At 39.0% G+C, this 20,945-nt stretch overlaps 2 protein-coding genes across 2 annotated transcripts in view; one reads left to right on the top strand and one right to left on the bottom strand.

Moving 5' to 3' along the window:
• Positions 1 to 11,767, top strand: part of vars1 (valyl-tRNA synthetase 1) — a gene marked incomplete at its 5' end in the record, with an annotated part of 22,582 nt that extends 10,815 nt beyond the window's left edge. Inside the window, 18 exon segments of the mRNA XM_014013415.1 lie at positions 1,160 to 1,268; positions 1,336 to 1,515; positions 1,650 to 1,774; positions 1,898 to 2,001; positions 2,087 to 2,245; positions 3,252 to 3,342; positions 3,478 to 3,583; positions 3,740 to 3,810; positions 4,087 to 4,212; positions 5,301 to 5,405; positions 5,767 to 5,914; positions 6,052 to 6,179; positions 7,737 to 7,892; positions 7,978 to 8,196; positions 8,293 to 8,404; positions 10,034 to 10,209; positions 11,329 to 11,478; positions 11,578 to 11,767. Coding sequence (XP_013868869.1) covers positions 1,160 to 1,268; positions 1,336 to 1,515; positions 1,650 to 1,774; positions 1,898 to 2,001; positions 2,087 to 2,245; positions 3,252 to 3,342; positions 3,478 to 3,583; positions 3,740 to 3,810; positions 4,087 to 4,212; positions 5,301 to 5,405; positions 5,767 to 5,914; positions 6,052 to 6,179; positions 7,737 to 7,892; positions 7,978 to 8,196; positions 8,293 to 8,404; positions 10,034 to 10,209; positions 11,329 to 11,478; positions 11,578 to 11,646 — 2,334 coding nt within the window. The 3' untranslated portion in view covers positions 11,647 to 11,767.
• Positions 11,768 to 11,863: 96 nt separating this feature from the next.
• On the bottom strand, positions 11,864 to 20,213 carry abhd16a (abhydrolase domain containing 16A, phospholipase). The gene is made up of 20 exons (XM_014013416.1): positions 20,082 to 20,213; positions 19,514 to 19,570; positions 19,360 to 19,426; positions 17,338 to 17,424; positions 16,984 to 17,069; positions 16,818 to 16,891; positions 16,220 to 16,327; positions 15,985 to 16,099; positions 15,793 to 15,894; positions 15,627 to 15,690; positions 15,460 to 15,509; positions 15,063 to 15,186; positions 14,889 to 14,993; positions 14,746 to 14,809; positions 14,552 to 14,608; positions 13,505 to 13,567; positions 13,344 to 13,420; positions 13,165 to 13,263; positions 13,016 to 13,062; positions 11,864 to 12,406 (listed from the first exon to the last, which is right to left on the bottom strand). The coding sequence occupies exons 1-20, from the start codon at positions 20,181 to 20,183 to the stop codon at positions 12,323 to 12,325; spliced, it is 1,632 nt and encodes a 543-aa protein (XP_013868870.1). The 5' UTR covers positions 20,184 to 20,213; the 3' UTR covers positions 11,864 to 12,322.
• Positions 20,214 to 20,945: the final 732 nt, after the last annotated feature.

Below are 20,945 nucleotides of genomic sequence, written 5' to 3'. Positions count from 1 at the left end.
GATTAGAGGTGGCTTCAGCCAGGCGCGCGTGTCCCATATACAACTGTGTTGTACTGAGTGAAATGACTGAAAAGGAACCCTGTATTAAGTTGCCAGCTGCTTCAAGTTACACAACACTAAGGTAGAAAACTGATTAAAAAAAAGAGAAAACGAGATTTAAAAAGAGAAACTGCACAGTGATAAGTGAGGTGCAAGAATATGCAACCAATATAAAGAGCTAATGGCAAGATGTAGTAGAAACAGGAAACTCCATCGGCTGATATATTTTCCTTTATAAACACAAATGCACTTTTCTGTCCCACTTTTTAACTTGAGATCAATAAACTAAGCTTGTTAAAACACAGATCCTATCAGCACAAACACATAACAGGATGCTGGTGAAGATTCTCCTTCATCTAGGTCACACTCAATATAAAAAAATAAAAAAAAACAAACAACTGGACTTTTATTCGGAAGCTAAAGATGTGACCTAACGCTGTTTTAAGTTGTTGGGTTTTCTTTTTTAACCTTTTTTTTTTTTATTTAACCGGCTGAATCTGGTTTTATTTTTATACGCTAGTGGAAGGTTGATGTATTAATGTTATTAGCTTCATCCATCTGTAAACTTTCTCTTTCCTCACCTGAAACTTTTGATCTGCTTTCTGAAACTTGCGTTTGTACYACTACTACACAATGTTGTCATGTTTCCATCAACCCGCTCTAAGGTCAAGGTGTTTTCTTACTTGGGCTGTTCCTGTAGATTTCTGTATAATAGTTTGTTGTCAGGTGTATAATGTACAATGTACAATAGCTTTTATTAGGACAAATAACACTGCAATTTAAATAAAACAATAGATTTGTTTTTTATTAGGAATAAATCAGTTTTACATATTTTTCATTATATAATCACTTACTTTTAATGAAAATATTAAGCTGTAAGGGATAAACACTTCTTAAATTTGACTTTAGTGAAGGAAAGTTTAAACCAGACAGTTTTTATACCCATTTGTCTCTGAGAAAATGTTTCTGTCTGCTTTTCTATTGCTCAAATTTCAAARTTTCACTTTTAGTAGACTGGTAGAAATGTTCACCTTGTTATGGGGTTTAACGCTAACAGATCCACTTTGCCGGTTCTGGTCACAGTGTCCTCTCGTGTTGAAATCACCTTTTTGTATTTCAGGTGGATAAAAAAGAGCTCACCGGCAGAACTCTGCTGCCTGTTCCCGGCTACAAGGACAAAGTCGAGTTYGGGGTCTTGGTGTCTTTTGCTTACAAGGTGGACGGATCAGGTACCTGAACAGAACRTCTCGGCTGAGACACCGTGTGCTTCTTTAATAACCTCTTCTGATTCCTCAGACGAGGAGGTGATCGTGGCCACGACTCGTATCGAGACGATGCTGGGGGACACGGCTGTCGCTGTCCACCCGGCTGACCCCAGGTATCAGCATCTGAAGGGGAAAATGGTGCTGCACCCCTTCTGTGAGCGCAAGTTGCCCGTGGTTTTTGATGAGTTTGTGGACATGAACTTTGGAACCGGTAAGTTTTGTCACCAGTAGAGGAAATGTGTTTTTAGTTTCGCAGTGAAATGAAGAACTAACCATTTCAAGATCTTTTTCCTCATTAGTCGTGCCTTTTTTAAAATTTTGTCTCTTGTCACATCTTCTGCTCAGGTGCTGTCAAAATCACGCCAGCTCATGACCATAATGACTACGAGGTCGGAGAGAGACACAATCTGGCCTTTATCAACATCCTGGATGAGAACGGCCTGCTTATTAACGTGCCCCCTCCCTTCCTGGTAAGGCTGTCTCATTAGCCTCCTTCATGCTGTGTGGGTGTTTCTGCTGTGACACCAAGAGTCAGGCTTTTTCAAAGAAGCACACGCTTTTCTTTTTTTTTACTTACCCTGTCAATCACAAAGGGCATGAAACGATTCGAAGCCAGAAACGCAGTCCTGCAGGCGCTCAAGGATAGAGGCCAGTTTAAAGAGGTCAAAGACAACCCCATGGTTGTCCCAGTTTGCAGGTAACACTGGGTTTGTGGGTTTGGTTCAACGTGATGACTCGTTTTAGATTAGCCTGTAAGCCGGTCTTTGTTTCTGCTCCTTCAGCCGTTCCAAAGACATCGTGGAGCCCCTGCTGAAGCCGCAGTGGTACGTAAACTGCACAGACATGGGCAAACAGGCGGCAGACGCCGTCAGAGAGGGCCGACTCAAAATCATCCCTGATCACCACCTCAAGACTTGGTTCAACTGGATGGACAACATTAGGTAAATATCTCTTTTATGTTCTGTGTTTATTCTTCATACCAGAACAAATCAAGAGTATTTATGGCCTCTCATGGGGGATCTGCACCCTGTGGCTTCAGGGCCACATAAGTCTATGTAGCTAATTTACCACTTAAATAAATCCTCCTGTCATACGGTGTTCTTTATCTGAAATCACATAAAAGATAAAACATGTAACATGTCAGCAAGTTGCTGAGGGGGAAGTAAAATTCACCCTTAGTTTTACACACACATTACCTGGTTATGAGTCATTAATWTCAGAGAATGGTGAGTCGTTGTGAATAAAGAGATTTCAAAGTAAAAGATTGTTTTTCATAAAAGCCTAATAAAAAGTCGATAATAGAAAACTGAGTGAGTCACAATCAAATAATCGACAAACCGTGCTAACTTTTAATATTCACTGAAGTAATTGACTTTGATGCAAATATTTGGTTTATTATTTCAAAGTGGGGTTTTTGTTCATTTTCGACAGATACAGTAAAAACTCACAACAATGGTTACTTTCAATTCTAAAGCAGGTTTTGTGTCTTCAGATGCATTTATTTGAAGGGGCTTTTTGATATCAAAAGTTTCATAAAAAATAAAATCTGCACTTCGGCCTTTTTACGTGGAAATTTTAACAGAAGTACAGTTAAAAACCCCAAAAACATAGCTTATCATCTTAAAAGTATTGCAGCAGCAAACTTAAGTTAAAACTCTTGTTTTTAATGGAAAGCTTATCTTAATTATTTCGTAAAATGGACTAAAATCAAGCAGAATGCCAATCAGTTGATCTGCGATTTGAAGGTGAGAGTTTAAGAGTAAACATTAACCTACAATCATTTAAAACATAGTAAAGCAACAAATTATAATCAAGAAGCTGGAATTGTAGAAATGGATGTTGCTAATTGTTAGTGATTCTATACATTGTTTAAACTGAAAATGACCCTGATGTGACCAGAGTCTTGTTTTGAGTTTTACTCACTCGTGTTTAAATTTTTTTTTTTAGAGACTGGTGCATCTCTCGGCAGCTGTGGTGGGGTCACCGTATTCCTGCTTACTTCATCACTGTCAATGATCCGTCTGTGAAACCAGGCGAGGTAACTTCTACCTCTTCTATCAAAAGGCTTTTACCTGTCAGGGTCTGACGGGGAAAAGCCATTTGCATCAGGATTACTCACGCCTTGCTTTGATTTATTTCCTCTCTTGTTTTTGTGTGTTTTTTTTCTCTACAGGACATGGATGGTGATTACTGGGTGAGTGGGAGATCAGAGCAGGAGGCTAAAGAAAAAGCAGCGAAACGCTTCAACGTGACCGCTGACAAAATTTCCCTCAGACAGGGTAAGATTTCCCTAATTGATGCTCTCGGTGCCACAGGTATTGTTTGTTTAATGCGTCTAATAACTCCAGGTTATGCCAACACACAGATTAATCAAATCAAATTAATTCTCCTCCTTGCTAATACAGATTAGCTAACTTGTTGTTCCTGCGTTTCAGACGAGGACGTTCTGGACACGTGGTTCTCGTCTGGCATTTTCCCCTTCTCCATCTTCGGATGGCCTAACGAGGTAAAACTCAGAGGTCAACAGACTTTTTATAGACCCAAAAGGTGTAAGAGGTACAGTCCTTTCTGCAGCAGAAAGAAAGCAATAAAGAAAAGCTTATAAAGTGGGAATACCGTCACCTCAATCCTGAGTTCACTTGTAACTTTTATTAATATATTAAACAGGTTTTATGTCCGCTGCTATGAACCGCTCTGAGCGAGCCTYGTAAAGGATGACTTTGAAACTCTGTGTGTTGATGTATTTGCTTCATGGATGTTGATGTTTGTGGTTTTCCTGCAGACCGAGGACCTGAACGTGTTCTACCCCGGCACCTTGCTGGAGACGGGTCACGATATCTTGTTCTTCTGGGTCGCCCGGATGGTGATGATGGGTCTCAAGCTGACGGGAAAACTGCCCTTCAAAGAGGTGAGATCAGTCAAACTCTGCAGAGACTCCAAGGATCAGACTAGTGTCACAATCACCTGCTGCTGAAGGTGAAAGAGCCATGAGGCTTTTGTTTGTGATCGTATTAGGGTTGCTCGATCTTAGAAAAACAATTATTCACCAATAATTGTGGTATTTAATTTAGCCTATGACGATTTAATATACAACATTTTCCATGCCATACATGATCTCCTTCCAGTGCCTTTTTTGCTGCTCTTATTAGACAAATTGACTGAGARCATCGTGAATTCTCAGCTGAGTGAATTCTATTCTATTTATCTATTTATAGCGGTGTTTCAGGAAAGTTCATAGGGTTAGCGTTAGCTGCTCCGCCTGCGTGCTTGATAGTGATAGTTCCCTAACTGCAGTAATTGCAAAGTGGTAAATATTAAATGATGACAATTTTTCTTATGATTACACACACTTTTTGCCCAACCCTATTTTATGTATTAATTTGTCTGTTAACTAAATATCTTTAATTTTAATGAAACTCTCAATAAGTATTTATTGGATCTACAACACWAAGTTTTTACAGATATTGAGCTGTTTGCGCAGGCGTCTCTGCAGTCAATAAGTGGGGGTTTCTTGGGTGGGGGCGTAGTTTGGTTAAACCGTGATTGGTCGGATTATTTTGGGTGTRGTTTGAAGAAGCCATTACGGTTTGGTTGGATGAATGCCAGGCAGCTGGGTGGGACTTTYAACAATTCAGTTTTGAATATGAAGATATATCTCAGTCACAACTCGAGACAGGAAGGTGCTAGCTGCACCCATTTTTCACCAAAGCCAATAAATTATATTTACATGTTCACAATAATTTTACCAATTATCATTATACATCACATCTTTTAATTTCCCCCACAAGTCAGTCCAACCAATCACAGTTTACCGAAACCACATCCAAGAAGCTCCTACTCAGTGACTGCAGAGACCTCCTTCTCAAATTTATTACCAACACACGTTTTTTAGCGATAACAAATTTCMCAACATGCATGTTTGTTTCAAGGAATGCTAGGCTTTTTAATTATATTTTTATTCTATTTTTTAACAATTACATCTGTTTTATTCAACAGGTTTATCTGCACGCTGTGGTACGAGATGCTCACGGGAGAAAAATGAGCAAGTCTCTGGGCAACGTCATTGACCCGCTGGATGTTATTACAGGGATATCCCTGGAGGTAAAGCCAAGTAACACATCACCACAAGCTCCGACACTTTCCTGTCTCTCAGTCGGGTTGTGTTTTTACATGCTCCCCACACTCCGGCTGCTCCCAGGAAGCCCATATTCCTACACAAGCTTTATCAGCCACGTACTTCTGCCTTCAACAAGCTTTTATTGAATCCATCAATCTCTGCAGCAGCAGAGGGGAAACTGTTCACTCAGATGAAGCAGACCTGTCCTCTAGAGGGCACTGGATGATTTGTAGTAAACTGAACTTTACTTTTACACAAGCAGCTGCTTTTTTTCCTCACAATGAGATGAAAAAACTGCTGAAAACATCCTAATTTTTCCTTTTTTAAATCTGTGCATCTATGTAGGGTCTTCATGATCAGTTGATGGACAGCAACTTGGATGCTCTGGAGGTGGAGAGGGCGAAGCAGGGCCAGAAGGCAGACTACCCAAATGGCATCCCAGAATGTGGGACAGATGCTCTGCGGTTTGCACTGTGCGCTTACACCAGCCAAGGTGAACGCATTTGTCTTCTTTGTTTTCCATTCTTACCCACTGGCTGCATCTCAGTTCTGACTTTAAAAAAAATAGAAGAAGAGCGAACGTGACGAAGTTCTAACGTCTCACCACGCGTGTCTGTGTGCATCTTCCAGGGAGAGATATCAACCTGGACGTGAACCGCATCCTGGGTTATCGTTACTTCTGCAACAAACTGTGGAACGCCGTAAAGTTTGCGATGAAGACCCTGGGAGAYAACTTTGTACCGACAGAAAAAGCTCAGGTGAGAGCAGATAACAAGGACATGGAGCAGGGAGCAGACTCCTACACTCTTGACAGCTCTGWTTTATGTTGAATAGCCAGGGCTCCACAGTGTGACCAATTTAGTCACTCTTGCACCGAAAAATTTGTCAGGTGCGACTGTTTTTTTTATTTTTTTTTTCCATTTCACGTCTTTTCCCCTCATCTTTTCTTTCTTTCTTTTGGCTCAAACTTACTGAAGTGCTTCTTGAAGTGCCTTTTATCTGTTTCTGAAGGCCAGAGCAGAGACACACAAGAACCTCAAAACAAAGAGCTCTTACAATGAAATCTTGAATGTGTTTTGGACACAGGTATCACAGCAACACGACTCGTTACGATCAATTTAGTTTGAAAAGAAGCAAACTGCTGTAAGGTTTAACATAATCCTGAAGGTACAGACGGTACACTGTCAGAAAGGTATCATCTGTCCATTCAACCCTGGCTGAGCCTCTGAAGAAATATTCCTAAGAGCCAATTTTCCACAAAATGGCTCAGAATGTGATGCACTCAAAGAATGCAGCCAAAGCCGACAAGTAATAGAGCTTTTATTGTGAAAGCATCAACTTTCAGAAGTAAGATGCTTAAAAAAAACCCATCATAACTTTGTTTTCATTGTAACAACAAAATGATTATGGTGCAGTACTAAAAGGGTTAATTAATATTAAAAGAAAGAAAATTGATACATTTAAAAAAATTTATGCACTTCTAATACACACAATTTTACACATTTTGTCACATAACTGACAGGTTTTCTTCTGAACATGACTCAGCAAAAGTGAAACAAAGTGACATCAAAGGGGAACTCTTTAAGAAAGAAAATTGGTCTTTGTTTATTAAAATATTATTTGACCTCTGACTCTTCTTCATCTCTTTCTGAAAGTGACTCAAAATAATTTAAAGAAACATCAGATTCTTCTCTACAGTCTGTTGTTAGCCAATATTCCCCTTTGACATCACTTCCTGTTACTTCACATGTGAATATCTCAACGACGTGAAATTATTTTTGTAATATGCCATCAATGTTATCTTTTCAAAAAATGCATTCAAATTAATTAGAAAAATGTAATGCCACAGACACTTTAATGTGAAAATGTTTAACAAYACATTTAAAATGGTTTAAAACCAGAAACACTGGTCCACCCAATGAATCCGGTCCAGTTTCTGTTTTGCCCGGGTTACTGCACAACCCCCTAATTACTGTTTGTCAGCATTTAATAAGCTAACAGCTGTGAGGTAGACGGCAACTTACGAGCYTCTGGGCGTTATTTATGACCTCCTGGAGCATTTTCTTTTGTGCCACCGAGGAGCTGGAAAACCAGACTTCAAGGCAGAAAGTCAAAGTTCTGCAGGAGGAGGACTCCAGCAGGTTTTTGTGGGATGTTGTTTTTTTTCTTAAAAGTTTCAGGAAATAGCCTTTACTTGACCTTCTTTAATGCCTCCAATGTGTTGGTGCCCCGGGTGAAAACATCCAGGATGTGGGCACGCAGAGACGTTAGGCCTGACAGATGTGAACGTTTTCATTTTCCCTCCGTCTCCTCAGCTGTGTGGAGAGGAGAGCGTATCGGACCGCTGGATCCTGTCCAGACTGAGTGCTGCGGTTTCCCTCTGCGACGCCGCCTTCAAGGCCTACGACTTTCCATCCATCACCACCTCCATCTACAACTTCTGGCTGTACGAGCTCTGTGACGTCTACCTGGTAAGAGACGCCGACCAGTTCGAGTCCATCGAGTCTTCTTAGAGGATTTCTTTCTGTGGGTCATAATAACCTCTCTGTTGTTCAGGAAAGTGTGAAACCAGTGTTTATTAAAGCAGAAGAAGACAGCCAGAGACAAGCCCAGGTGTGCAGACAGACGCTTTACACCTGTTTAGATGTTGGCTTGCGCCTCCTCTCTCCCATGATGCCCTTCGTCACAGAGGAACTCTACCAGCGTTTACCACGACGACAGCCTCTCACCGATCCTCCCAGCATCTGTGTCACAGCTTACCCCGACACCAAGGAGGTAAAATACAAAAGTCTTCAAATCAGACSCTGTTGAAGTTATGGAAAATGTTCATCTGAATATTTTTTAAAACTTTATTTTTGGTGATCTTTTTAGTTTTCCTGGCAGAACGAGGAGGTTGATCGTGAAATGGAGTTCATTATGACCGTGGTCAAGACCATCCGATCCCTCAGGGCCGACTACAACCTGACCAAGACTAGAGCTGACTGTAAGATGGCAAAAAGGGAATTTAAATTAGTTTTTTTATCTTTTTTTATTTCAAAGTTTTTTAAACATTTTTTCAACATCTTTTTGCTTAAGTTTCTGAAATTATAAAAATAGCTTTGACTGAATCTGTAAGAAAGAAAAACAGAGATGGGAAATAACTGCATTGCTTAGATAATTAATATCTTTTTATTCTGATTGGGTCATATTTTTCAACCCGTTCAGTTTTCTCCATTTACTATGATGTTCACAGTATTCGTAGTATCACATTAGTATCTCAGTATTTGAACTTCTAAAATAACATAGCTGTAAAGTTGTCGCTTTTCCGCAAAATTAGACAATTTCAAAACCAATTAGGTCATTTACGTGAATCATCTAGAGCCGAAGAGTTTTATTTTCAGGGGGGTGAATGGGGTCCAGAGACGTTGGAGTTSGTACAATTTTCCATCGACTTGTTTAAGAAGGTGGTTGATCAAGATAAACGTCTGTCTTGATTGTGACTGGCCGAATGACTCGCRTCTAAGTGGGAGGGGTTTCTTCACCATGTCTTTCACAGGCTTACAGAACAGCAGGTGTGAAGTAACTTACCCATAAGGTCTGGATTAAGCAACTAAATCACTCTGGTACAAAATACATGCCATATAATCAGTAAAAAAGAACACTAAGCACCATTTTAGATACATATACCTTTTTTAATTAATTTTTTTTTTTTACAAAAACGGGACAATGGTTCAGTGCAGACTTTCCTTYGCCTCCTGAACCTTTGATCTGGACCTTTTTGTCCTTGGATGACTCCTTCCTCTTGAGTCAGGGCCATACCTTCCAYAAGCGTCATGAAGTGTCTCCATGCTTTTAATTAATTCGATTTTCCGTTTTTGAGTTATGTTAAACGTTCCAAGGGTAAAGTCGGCAGCATTTGTTTGACCCATTGTTTGTTACTTGCTGTTGTTGTATCCTTCCAGAAAAGTTAGATCAGTCTTTCAGCTTGTAGCAAATGCATTGATAATTGCTCACGTTTGGTAAACAAAGTATTTTTAGGGTACAGAAAAAAAATCAAATGCAAAGTCCTTTATGTTCTATAGGTTGGTTTTTTTCCAAAACATTGTAATTTTCCTGCATTCCCAGATACAATGAGATGGTGTTCCTTTTCCTTCTTAATATTTGGTGCATGTGTCTGGTATGTTAGGATTATGTGTTGACATCTTTTACATAATTTGTAAGTAAAAGTTTCTATGCTGCTATATAGTGGTAAACCTCTTGATCAAACTAGAATGGAGCATTCTGGAAGCTGGAGGGGGGTGGGATGTGAGGCATCTTGTTTAGATTTAAAGAGACAGCCTCAAAATGAGTTGATCTGTGACACCCCACAGAAAAGGGGTGAAAGAGGGGCTTGTGGAGTTACAATATGGAGGAATTCAGACCAAAACATTGTAGTTCAGACCCCAACTGATTTAAATGTGAAAAAGGATTTAAAAGCATATGTCTCCTTTTAAAAAATCTGCCTCCTAAAAGCATTGARTAATCAAAGCATTTAGCTCTCCTACTGCTTGTGTGTCAGTTTGACCCAAATGCAGCAGGAGCGTTAAAACAGTAACAGTTCTGATGTCTGACATTTTGTATTTTTCTCTCCCAGGTTACCTTCAGTGCTCAGACGCTGCGACTGTGTCTCTGGTGCAGAAATACACTCTGCAGATTCAGACCTTGTCCTATTGTCAGGCCGTCATCCCTCTGACAGCCAATCAGATGGTCCCAGAAGGCTGCGCTGTGGCTATAGCCTCTGACAGATGTACCGTCAACCTCATGCTCAAGGTACAAAACCAGTCATCGGTCTCGTCATCGCCCAGTGCTGAAGGCRAAGAGGCGATAATGTCTTTGCCTCATATTTGTCTTTTGCATTAGCAAAATGTCTCATTAACAAGTGGATGGATTTTTATAAAACATTCAAAAACAAGTAAAAAAAACAAACAATGGATGTATGTTAATAACTTAGTAACTTTTGGAGCCAGTCCAAATCGAGATGGCCACCACAGCCAACTGACATAAAAAAAAAAAACAGAATTGGCTAAAATTCAACCAATTTTACAGATATTGGGCTACAATTCGGTGTGCTAGAAGCTGAGTCATTCACAACACTCTGAACATGAAATGATTTTTGCCCAAGCTATTTTCAAGGTTTGAGAAAAACGGCTCCCTTCTCAGCCTAACATTTGAAAGTGAGTTTGGTTTCATCCAGGTTTCATGTTACATTTGTGATGCGTGACTCACATCAAACTGAGGATTAAGTCGAATTTGATGGAAATGACTTTTCACATTTTCAGATTCCTGCTTTTAAAGCTACATTTTGATTATCCCGTTATCAAGATCAGTTCCAGAGAGATGCTTTGATTGGTCCTATTTTTAGGTTATTCTGAGGAATTTGTCATTTTAAAGAGGAAACCTAAAACAATATTTGGATGTTAAGATTTTCCAGCTGGAAAAGAAAAACACATTGCTGTCTTGCAGGGAGAATTACAAAATTTTGAGACTTTTCTGCTCAAAAAAGACTTTAAAAATTATTTAAGATATTTCATTTTAATGTTGTGTAAAGTATTATATTTCAACAAAATGCAAATGTTGGTAATGTTTTAACCAAACATATCAATATTTCTCCACATCCCAGTTTATGTTGTCTTCATCCTCTGTTCGATGTGGCGGCTCTCATGAATATTAGTCTCGTTCACAATATTTTCCTCTCAGCTAAATGCTTCATTTGAGCGTTTACAAGTTGCATCAACAAAACCCCTTAAAGCATAAACACACATCACTAATCTGGTCATCAGCAGAGATGGGTTTAAATTAGCTGCTCTGAAAATAGATGGACTCTTCTATCAGTTTCTTCTCTCCAGACGTGATCTGTTTTGACTGCTGTCCTCTTCACCTACCTCCCAGGGTCTCATTGATGTTGAGAAGGAAGTGACTAAGCTGATGGCAAAGAAAGGCGACTTGGAGAAACAGATGGAGAAGCTGAGAGAAAAGATGGCTAAGAGTGACTACAGGGAGAAGGTGCCGGTAAAGGTGCAGGAGCAGGATGCAGAGAAGGTGAGAAAAAGAAATTGACTCACTGGGTTTCTGCAGATGTGAGACATCTCAAATTCAGGTAAATAATACTTTTTCTTCTTCTCTCTTTCCCCTCTGCAGCTACGACAGAGCCAAACTGAACTTGACAAAGTWAAAGAAGCCATAGAAAACTTCAGGAAAATGATGTGAAGACGGTGACGACTATTTGACATTAATGTAAATCAGAATTTACTCCCATTTTTTCATGTTATTATTCATTTTCAACTTGACTGTAGGATGAAAGCTTCAATAAAGCACTTAMAACAGTTAATGTGATTCAGTGATATACTATTAATCAGTCTCTTTTATCTCTGTAGTTAGACAAATACTTGTGTGATGAAAAAAAAAGAAATCCATCATCTCAAAATGTTATTCAGCATATTTAATGGAACACTTAAGAGCATCATTTTAGGATTAATTCGACAAGAGTGCGCCCACAAAAGGAAAAACCTGAACAGCTTMAACACTTTGGCTGCCTTTTTTAAAACGACTTCAGGATTATATTTTTTATTCATTTAATTATAGCAATGTATCTCTGCTTACATTTGCTTTACAAATCCAGCCAGAGAGGGAACAATGGGAGGAGTGAGTAATGGCTTTGTGCATTTATTTAAAATGCAATCCTTTTTAAAATGAGAAACAAAAAAACAGAACTAAAGAGTGAGTCTTAAAAAGGACACGTGTATCATATTTTACACAGTTTTTTTTGGGCTGTGTGTAGGAACAAAATAAAACGGTACATTCACACGACGCCAAGAACAAACTGACCAAAGGCCGTCCGGCTCTGCTTCTCCCTCCAACGATCCTTTTTTAAAATTATTTTTCTTCACAGCCTCCAAGGTGAGTGGAACTCGGTGGCAGGGAGAGGAGTGCAGTGCGTCGATTCAAAGTTTCTCATGTACTTCCGAGCCTTGGAGAAAGAGAAGATGGAGAGAGAGAAAATAAAAAAATAAGGGGAGGTGGAGGAGGAATGGAGAATTAGATGTGTGGGAGGGCTGCTGAACAAAAAGTGCAGAGCCTGATTGTATTCTATCTGGCCCAGCGCCGTACACATCCCTCCCATCTCTTAAGGCTTTACACGGGAGGTGAATAAAGCCTAATTTAGGCAGCATCACCAGGGGAGGGGAAGCATAGCATTAGCTGTAATTGATGGCACTCCTCTTGTTTGATGTTAAATGACTTCAATAAGCTGAACGTGGTGAAATATATTACACCAGTCAACCTGAGAGCACAGGTGAGCGGGTTACTATGGCGACAAGAACAGTTCCTTAGTGGTAATGAGTTCTGAAGAGGTGGGATTTTTTTTTCTTTGTTGTTTTTGGAGTGCAAAAAAAAAGGGTGGCAGTGTGAATCAGTTTAAGAAAAAAAATGGTTTACTGGAGAAAAAAAAAAGATAAGATCATCAAGGTGAAACAGAGGAATAGATGGTGCAGAAATCCAACTTGGGATCAGATAAAGACGAGAAGCACCTGCCCTGATAACTAGACAGGAACAACAGATAATAGTTTTAATTCCTTACCAGGAAAAGAGCCAGCTGCCGCCTTCCCTCCACAGTCATGTCTTCACCTGGTGACATTATCAGACTGCGTAAGCACATCGTACATGTCGGCGGATCGTGCTTCGTAGTTAATTGGTTCTTGTGAATGTGGMGGAGTGGGCGGGGCTTACCAACGCTCCATGGAAACGAGACGTCTCTGTCTGCCTGGTAAGACTGCAGCACAGACACGCACCAGTCATTGTCCACTTCGTAGCTGCTGTACACAGATGCTGCGAGTACACACAATTTATAAAGGTTTCATTAAATATGTCTTAAAAATAAAATGTTACACGCACACAGCTCCACCCACCTTCTTCTAATGGGCTGGAGGCACCAAGCCACTGTTTGACAACTCTGATCCCTTCATCGGTCATTATTTTGGGATACCTGATGAGAAGAAATGCACCTGTTTCTAAAAAGAGTCCAAACACCTCTGTAGTGAGAAAAGTGAAACAGAAAAAACAAACTGACCTGAACTGAAGCAGTTTGAGCAGGAGGTTGTTCCCTCTGTTTGACGTGACGTCCTCTGGACCCCTGCAATACATCCAGAATTAGTGCCACGCACGCCACATGACCTCAATTTAAACCATGCTGCTGGCAGGATTGGAAAAATTGTGTTCAGAGATTCAGGAAGAGGCCGTCTTGATTGGAAACATTATTCAGAGATCAGGGAAAAAAGGTAAAGCGCAAGTCGTGTTTCATTTTTTAAAATCTTTGTAGAAAACAAAAACTAAACAGAGACAACTTGAAATGATCAGATTAGCTGTGGAAATAAATGAACAATTACTCATACTTAAGCACAGCACTAAAGTAACGAGATGAACCTCCCTTCTAGAAAGACCGATTAACTTGGAGAGAACACATAAAAAGAATATTTAGGGTTAATTCTATCTTGAAGTGACTATAATATGAAATATAATAATAATAAATACAGGCACAAAATGAATTAATTTGATCATGAGTGTTTACATGCACCAGGCTTTTATTCAGAATAGAAGTACTAACATGCAGAGTTGTACACTTTCCATAAAAATAACCACAGGAGTTGTACTTCTGTTAGCATTACAGTACGCATAGATCCAAAAGAGGCTTCCGGTAGATTTTCTTTTCCATTTTCAGCTTAAGACATCGTGTTGTTTCACACATCACTTAAACATCTCATAACTCAAACTAACAAAATAAGAGGAAGCATTAATAGTTTGCTTTTATGCAGAAGATTAAACTGGTCACTAGTCTGTAAACTACGGTCTTAAAAGGCTCATGTCTGGTTTCTGCAGGTAGAAATAACCTTAATTGAAGGGGAAAAGGGTGATATTGAAGAGTTGAAAGACATTTTATACTTAGTTTTTTTTTTCGTAGGTACGACAACAACCCTGATCAGAAGAAGTAAACTCAGCTCACATGGCTAAAATAGCGAATGAAAATATTTAAGGCGTTTGTTAGAACCAGAGACACCATTTAATCTAGAATATCTTAAAAATAATTTCATGTATTTTAGTTTGAGCAGTGGAGACTCACGTTGTGGTGATGATTTCATCTCTGGTCCTCCTGATCAGCAGGATCGGTCCCTGGTATCTGAAAAAAGCTTTCATAATGAATTCACATAATCAACATGAACAAAAACAAAWCAACAGTTCCACTTTTGTCGACCATGTGGAACCATAAATGATTCTCACTTTTCTTTGCCTCCTTATTAAAACCGTTCCACTCACTTGAGGAGCTGCTCGGCGTTGTTCAGGTTCATGTATTGTCTCACTGTGTGTTGGACCAAAGGCTCTGCACACGAAACAAAAAGATGCTTGAAATATTGAAACAAAACGTTCTGATAAACAAAGCTGCGATTCTGAACACTCACTCCAACTTTCAGGCATAACTTTAAGAGCCAGAGGCAGGAGGTCATCGAAGGAGGCGTCCAACACGACCGCTTGGATCTCAGGGTACGACATCGCTGCCCAAGTAGCTAAGAGAAAGGAAACTGTAAGAATTGTTCTCAWGCTTAGAAAACTAACCGTGTAGATTTATTACATACCCGTGAACCCTCCGATGGACCAGGCATATATTATGATATTGTTCAGCTGGAAACCAAGTTTGTGTATTGCAAACTGGATCACCACGTCCATGGCGTTCGCCTCATTCTGGGGAAACGGCACTCCCTGGAAGAAAACGATTTTAAGGAAAACTGAAAAATTTCCATGATCCAAGACTAAATAAATAACCTCATCAACATATGACACCTTTAACAACAGCCGCTCTAATTTTAATCAGTCGTGTGTGTGTTGTGCAGTAATGTCAGATTGAAACCAGATTTTCCACATACTGGATTTTTACACTTCCCTGCTTGTTTGGACTCWATGAGGCACAGGCCAAATACAATGAAAGTTGACTCTTATATCAAATAATAATAATAAATAGGCTTTTCTGCTTACCGTGCTGCCTCCGAAGCCGGGGTGGTTCCAGCCCAAAACAGAGTAGCCGCCTGCAGAACACAATCAAAAATGTAACTTTACATGAATCTGAGAATTTATAGAATTTTGTGCTTTTAAATGTGACCAAAACAATTTTTTAAATTGTTTTAAAATAGAGCATTCCTCACCCTCCAACGGAGTGTTCATGCAGCCCACCTCATAAAAGCCTGCGTTGCCCTCACAGCAGATGACCTGTGGCAGATTTTAAGAACCATCTGAAATGTGACAGGAGTTTTGTTGGACCCCGGAACGAGCCCAGGGCAGAAAAAACAACAAATCACCGCTGACATTTACCAGAGTCTGGCCATTCGGTGCCCCATCTTTCCTTCGATCCACAAACATCGTGTCGATCTCATTACCGTCGCAGGCCACCAGCTTGTTCCTTTGACCATTAAACTGTGACAGAGTGAAGGAGGGAGGGTCCAGCTTGACCAGTGTTTGATTTATTTAAGAGTTAAGTGTGAGCAAGGATGCTGCTTCTTTTACCTCTTCTATTAACTTAGCCTGGCCTTGCTGCAGCATTGGTCTCATGGCTTTCTGTAGCAAACCCACAGAACCCGGGTACAACATCCTCCTCCCAAACGAGTGAGCAATCAGAGAACTTAAAAAACCCCCAAAAACAAACAAGAATGTAAAAATAGAAGCYTGTTTCTAAAGCAGACTTATTAAGTGTGATCTATAACCTGATCAAACTTGTGTTGATATGTATTTTTATATTTACCCAATGACGTGACATGGTAAAGTGCGCACAGTGTTCAGAATACTRTCTGCTGTTCCTCTCAGTTTGGGCTCTGGTTTCAGCAGAGAAACACCACCTTTGGACAGTTTCCTTCCAAACAAACAGTCAAAAACAAACAATAAAACTGCTATACATACATTAAATGCACCTACATCAATTAGGTGTACGCACTAAGTCATTTAAAGACATGAAATATAATAATAACATCAGGATGTTATCAGTCATTTGGACAATTCACCTACACTGCCATCACTAATACGCACCTTCATATACATTCATGCATTTACTGTACTATACGGTTTACATGTATATAAATGTATATGCATATGTGTTTATGTATATGTGTATAGGTACTGTATATGCACATTATTATATATCACATGTGTATATTGTGGGTTTTTTTATCTTTCTTTATTCTATCTCACCCTCTCCTGTATTGAGCTGCAGTAATGTGCAAATTTACCCACTGTGGGATCAATAAAGTTTTATCTTATCTTATCTTATCTTAATAAGCTGACAGTTTGGGGGAAAAGGGACTGAATTTGGGGTCACCTTTAACAAAATCAGAAAAAGAACTTACGGACTGCTGACTTCTTTCCAGCTGAAGTCTGCAGGCCAGTATGAGAAGTCAAAATCATAGCCCCTTAGTTTTTTCTAAAACAAAAAAGCACARTTTTTATAATTTCTCCTTAGAGTTTAAGACACTAGGGTTTATAAACACGTTCTTAAATTCAGAAKGGTCTCACCTTGTTTTCTGGTGTGTTGTTCCTCTTAGTTTCCTCAAGAACTGAGATAAATTGAACATACTCAGAGTTCCTCCACCTCCCCCACCCTTGAGKGGGGATGCAGAGAGAGGGAAAGGAAGCAGGAGGGAAGAAAAGACAAATAGAGATTAGTGGAGTTCAGGTGAGACAAACATTTTGCTGCAAAGCCTTTAGAGAGTGTTCACTGTGCTTCGTGGGCATTGACTGTGTGCAGCACTCTCTGCTATAACTGAGYCTTATTGGTGTGCAGAACAGGCAGCTTATAGTGGAATATATGAAGATGAATATTCTATATTAGGTACTGCCTCGTGGTAGGTTCAGTATCGGTAGCCTCACCTCTGAGACACGCAACTCCAAGAAGACACACGAGCACGGTTCCCACGTACTGACCCGCCGGAATCAACTTACTGCTGCAGATGTAGCCTGAAGACGAGCAAATAAACACAATCAAACCCAAGGCTAAATAACAGGCGCCGATAAAAAGATGAACGCTCTGACAACTAGCCTGCAGCCGTGAGCGTAAATCAATTTTAGAAACTCAGTCATACATTAAGGAGGGACACACAACCTTGAGTAATTATTTCCAACAGATGCTCAACCTTGCTGGATGAATCAGTTGGACAATTTCATATCAACTGAATTCATAGGAGAAACATCAATTTGCAAGGATGCACCAATTAGACYGCAGTACTTATGGGAGGACTGGTATTCAGAAAAAGTATATATTTTTTAACAACAGGGTTAATTCTGGGTTTTTACCAAGCTTCTAAAGTCAGAGTATAAAGTCAATACGAACAMTATAAGGAAAACATTATTTAAATAGCTCTTTTTCCAAGAGCAAATAACAGATCAATAACACCAATACAACTGTTTCTTTTAAACTCCCATCTGATAACAAGCCCATTCTATTACACTTCTAACAGAACATAAACCTAACCTGATATTTAATTAGGACTACATACTAGGGTTGGGCATAATTGTTTCATGTGCAATTAAATGTAAAAAAAAACATCAATCGATTATTTTTTGGCACTTGACGATTTATGCCACCAGGTGAGTCCGCTCGGTGCTCCTCTTTGCTTCAAATTTGACAAATATTTTAAAAAAAGTTCTGTAATTTATCTATCTATCAACACAATTTAAAATTTGATGTATAGCTTGAAGTCTGCAAATTTGACACAATTTGGAACAGATTTTTCCAAAGAGCAAATCTTTCCCACTAAATTGGTCATGTGACCAGGACTTAAGAGTGTCCAGGGACTCCAGGGGATTAATCGTCAAATTAATCGTTATCGGCTAAATACCACAATTCATCATGATTAATTGTTTTGCCAATATTGCCCATCCTTACTACATGCTAGTTGAAACTTCATCCAGTCTAAAAGAATGTAATTTTTAATGATAATAGTATGATTGCCATTTTTTTCTCCAAATGATCCCAATTTTAAAAAGTTCACTGCATTACTCCCATCAAATTTGATTAAATTCTGTTTATTTTTGTGAAGTAAGAACACTTAACAGTGAGAACTGTATTTAATCATCTATTAAGCCACAATTAAAAATCAATACAGTACTTTTCAGAATCGATACAGTAACAGGAAATTAAATATTGTGATATTTYATTGTATCAATATTTTCTTACATCCCTACAAACCAGAAAACAGGAAAAGCAGGACCAAAGACTTAAATCATGATCCGTATTTGTATGTTCTTTAAAACGTAAAAATATCAGTCCCAAAACTTAAATAAGTCCTTCAGTTTTCTATTAAGTCTATTTCTCTTTCAACAGGCAAATTAGCCTTCTCATAAATCAATTTAAAACTAATGACACAACAGTGATGTTTTAAGTGATGCAAACATTAAAATGACAATAAAAATAACAGCAAATAGCTGCAAATGTTGTCTCTTCATGGGTGAGTTGACTGATTTTTCAGTTCATCAATCATTATTTTGTCTCATATTTGAAACAATGTTAATTTAGTTCCTTCATTAGTTTTAATAACAAGATATTCAGTCTTGATTTCTTGTCCAGGGTTCAGCAGTCAAAGTATACACTTGACAGAATCTATAAAAACAATAATTATATCTACACCAAGCTATAAAAAATGCTTAACACTATTATATTTAGGACAAGAAATAGATTTATACAAATTAGCAGCACTGTATATAGCACTTAGGAAATATTCTAGTAAGTGGATTGCATTTGAGAATAAAAAATACTGCATATGAAACTGTAAACATGAAGTGAAAGTAAAAATATTGTCCATGAATGTTTATGCTATTTACATTATACAGATTTCAGATGAAGCACATGCATGTTAACTTTTCCCCACTAACTATAAATAGCATAAAACCAACCTTTTCTGTAAAGATAACAGAGGAGAAGAGGGGAGCTGTAGTAGGACAGAGACCACAGGACTGAAGCCTGAAATGACAAAACGTTACTTTAAGATAAAAAAATATAATAAAATATCTTTATCATGTGCCAAGTTAAACAGTATGTGATACTGACCCAACCAAGAATGCTGTCAGTGTGTTTTTCCAGACTCCTGGGATGGTAGTTCCATCCCTGTTAAAGAGAAAGTAAAGATTRCACATAAAGACTTCTTCTCTCCATTAGCTTAGCTGTTAGCATTGACGTTTAATTAAACAGATATTCACACAAACAGTCCTTCTCGTCGTTTTCCATYGAACAGTACTTCTACTTATTGTCATGCATGTTCTTATAGTTGACAAGTTTTTCTTACTTTTAACCTTTTATTTCATTTCCTTCCCCATCTAAGCTAACTGACAGTTATAAGAAACAGGGTCACGGTCAGTGTCAGTAAGCTCCATGATCTGATTCTAACTGCGAAGCTGAAACCAAAAATAAAACAATCAAAAACGACAAATTAAAGTTAATTTTCGCATGTTTGTCATTCATTCATTAGGAACTGTCTTTTCCGGATTCAGCAGTGAGTGTGATGATGAWGATGACAGCAAAGGTTTCAATAACAAACACCTGAACAGCGACAAAACCGAACACAATTTATAAACACTTCGCTTCTAAAACGACTTTAAAATAATCTTTCTACTCCTACCCTTCTGCCCGACCTGCCCCCGGGCTGAGACTCGTCCGGAAGTCGGTGAATTCGTTGAAGATGAGGCCCAACGAGACACCGGAGCCACATCCACGACGCCATTCCTAAAAGGAGAACTACGGAAGCCCGCACTAACCATAAATATCAAACGCGAAAGCGCTCTGCTGTACGGGTTGGTTGTGGCTGCGTCAGAGGTTCTTAACCTTTTTGACCTCAGGGCCAAATTTATTGAACATAAAGTGGCACGAGGCCCAGTCAGACATTACCAATGTACAGATCAAAATGATAATTATTCTAAAGCTTGGTTTAATTTTTATTGTAATTACATTGTAACTAAATTAAACACACTTACAAGTAAGTGTATTTTAAGTACACTGGGTTGCCTTCATTTTTACCTTCAACTTTTCATTTTAAAAAGGTTTCCATTTTCGGCAGGTTTCTAAGGTTCTTCTTCTACATAATAAAAAAGTAGTTAAACATCTGAGTGGCGCACTACTGCTGCTAGTGGTGAGAAAGTGTATTGCACCTTATTCAAAATCAATGCGGTTCCACGGCCCTCTGCGGCCCAAAGTTTAAAAACTGTTGTTCTTTTGAGGCCCTCAAGGTGGCGCTCGCGGTCCAYAATTGGGCCGCGGCCCATAGGTTAGATGATTAAAACAAGGGCGAAAATCCCATCTCACTATTGGGGGGTGGGGGGTGTCATCAAACAGGAATTTTTTTACAGGAGCAATAGTTTTTGGAGGGTCCACCTAAGTTACAGTCAAATGTATGGTTGTAAAATGAAATTAAGATTAACCATTAACTAGTTGATCAAGTTCTGTCATATACGACGGCGTATTAGGGCCACTTTGCTGATGAAAAAAA

Source organism: Austrofundulus limnaeus, unplaced genomic scaffold (genome assembly GCF_001266775.1).
Source record: "Austrofundulus limnaeus strain Quisiro unplaced genomic scaffold, Austrofundulus_limnaeus-1.0 Scaffold101, whole genome shotgun sequence".
Taxonomy (NCBI): Eukaryota; Metazoa; Chordata; class Actinopteri; order Cyprinodontiformes; family Rivulidae; genus Austrofundulus; species Austrofundulus limnaeus.
Note: the sequence above shows the minus strand (reverse complement) of the source record. Positions and strands in the feature narration are given on the sequence as shown.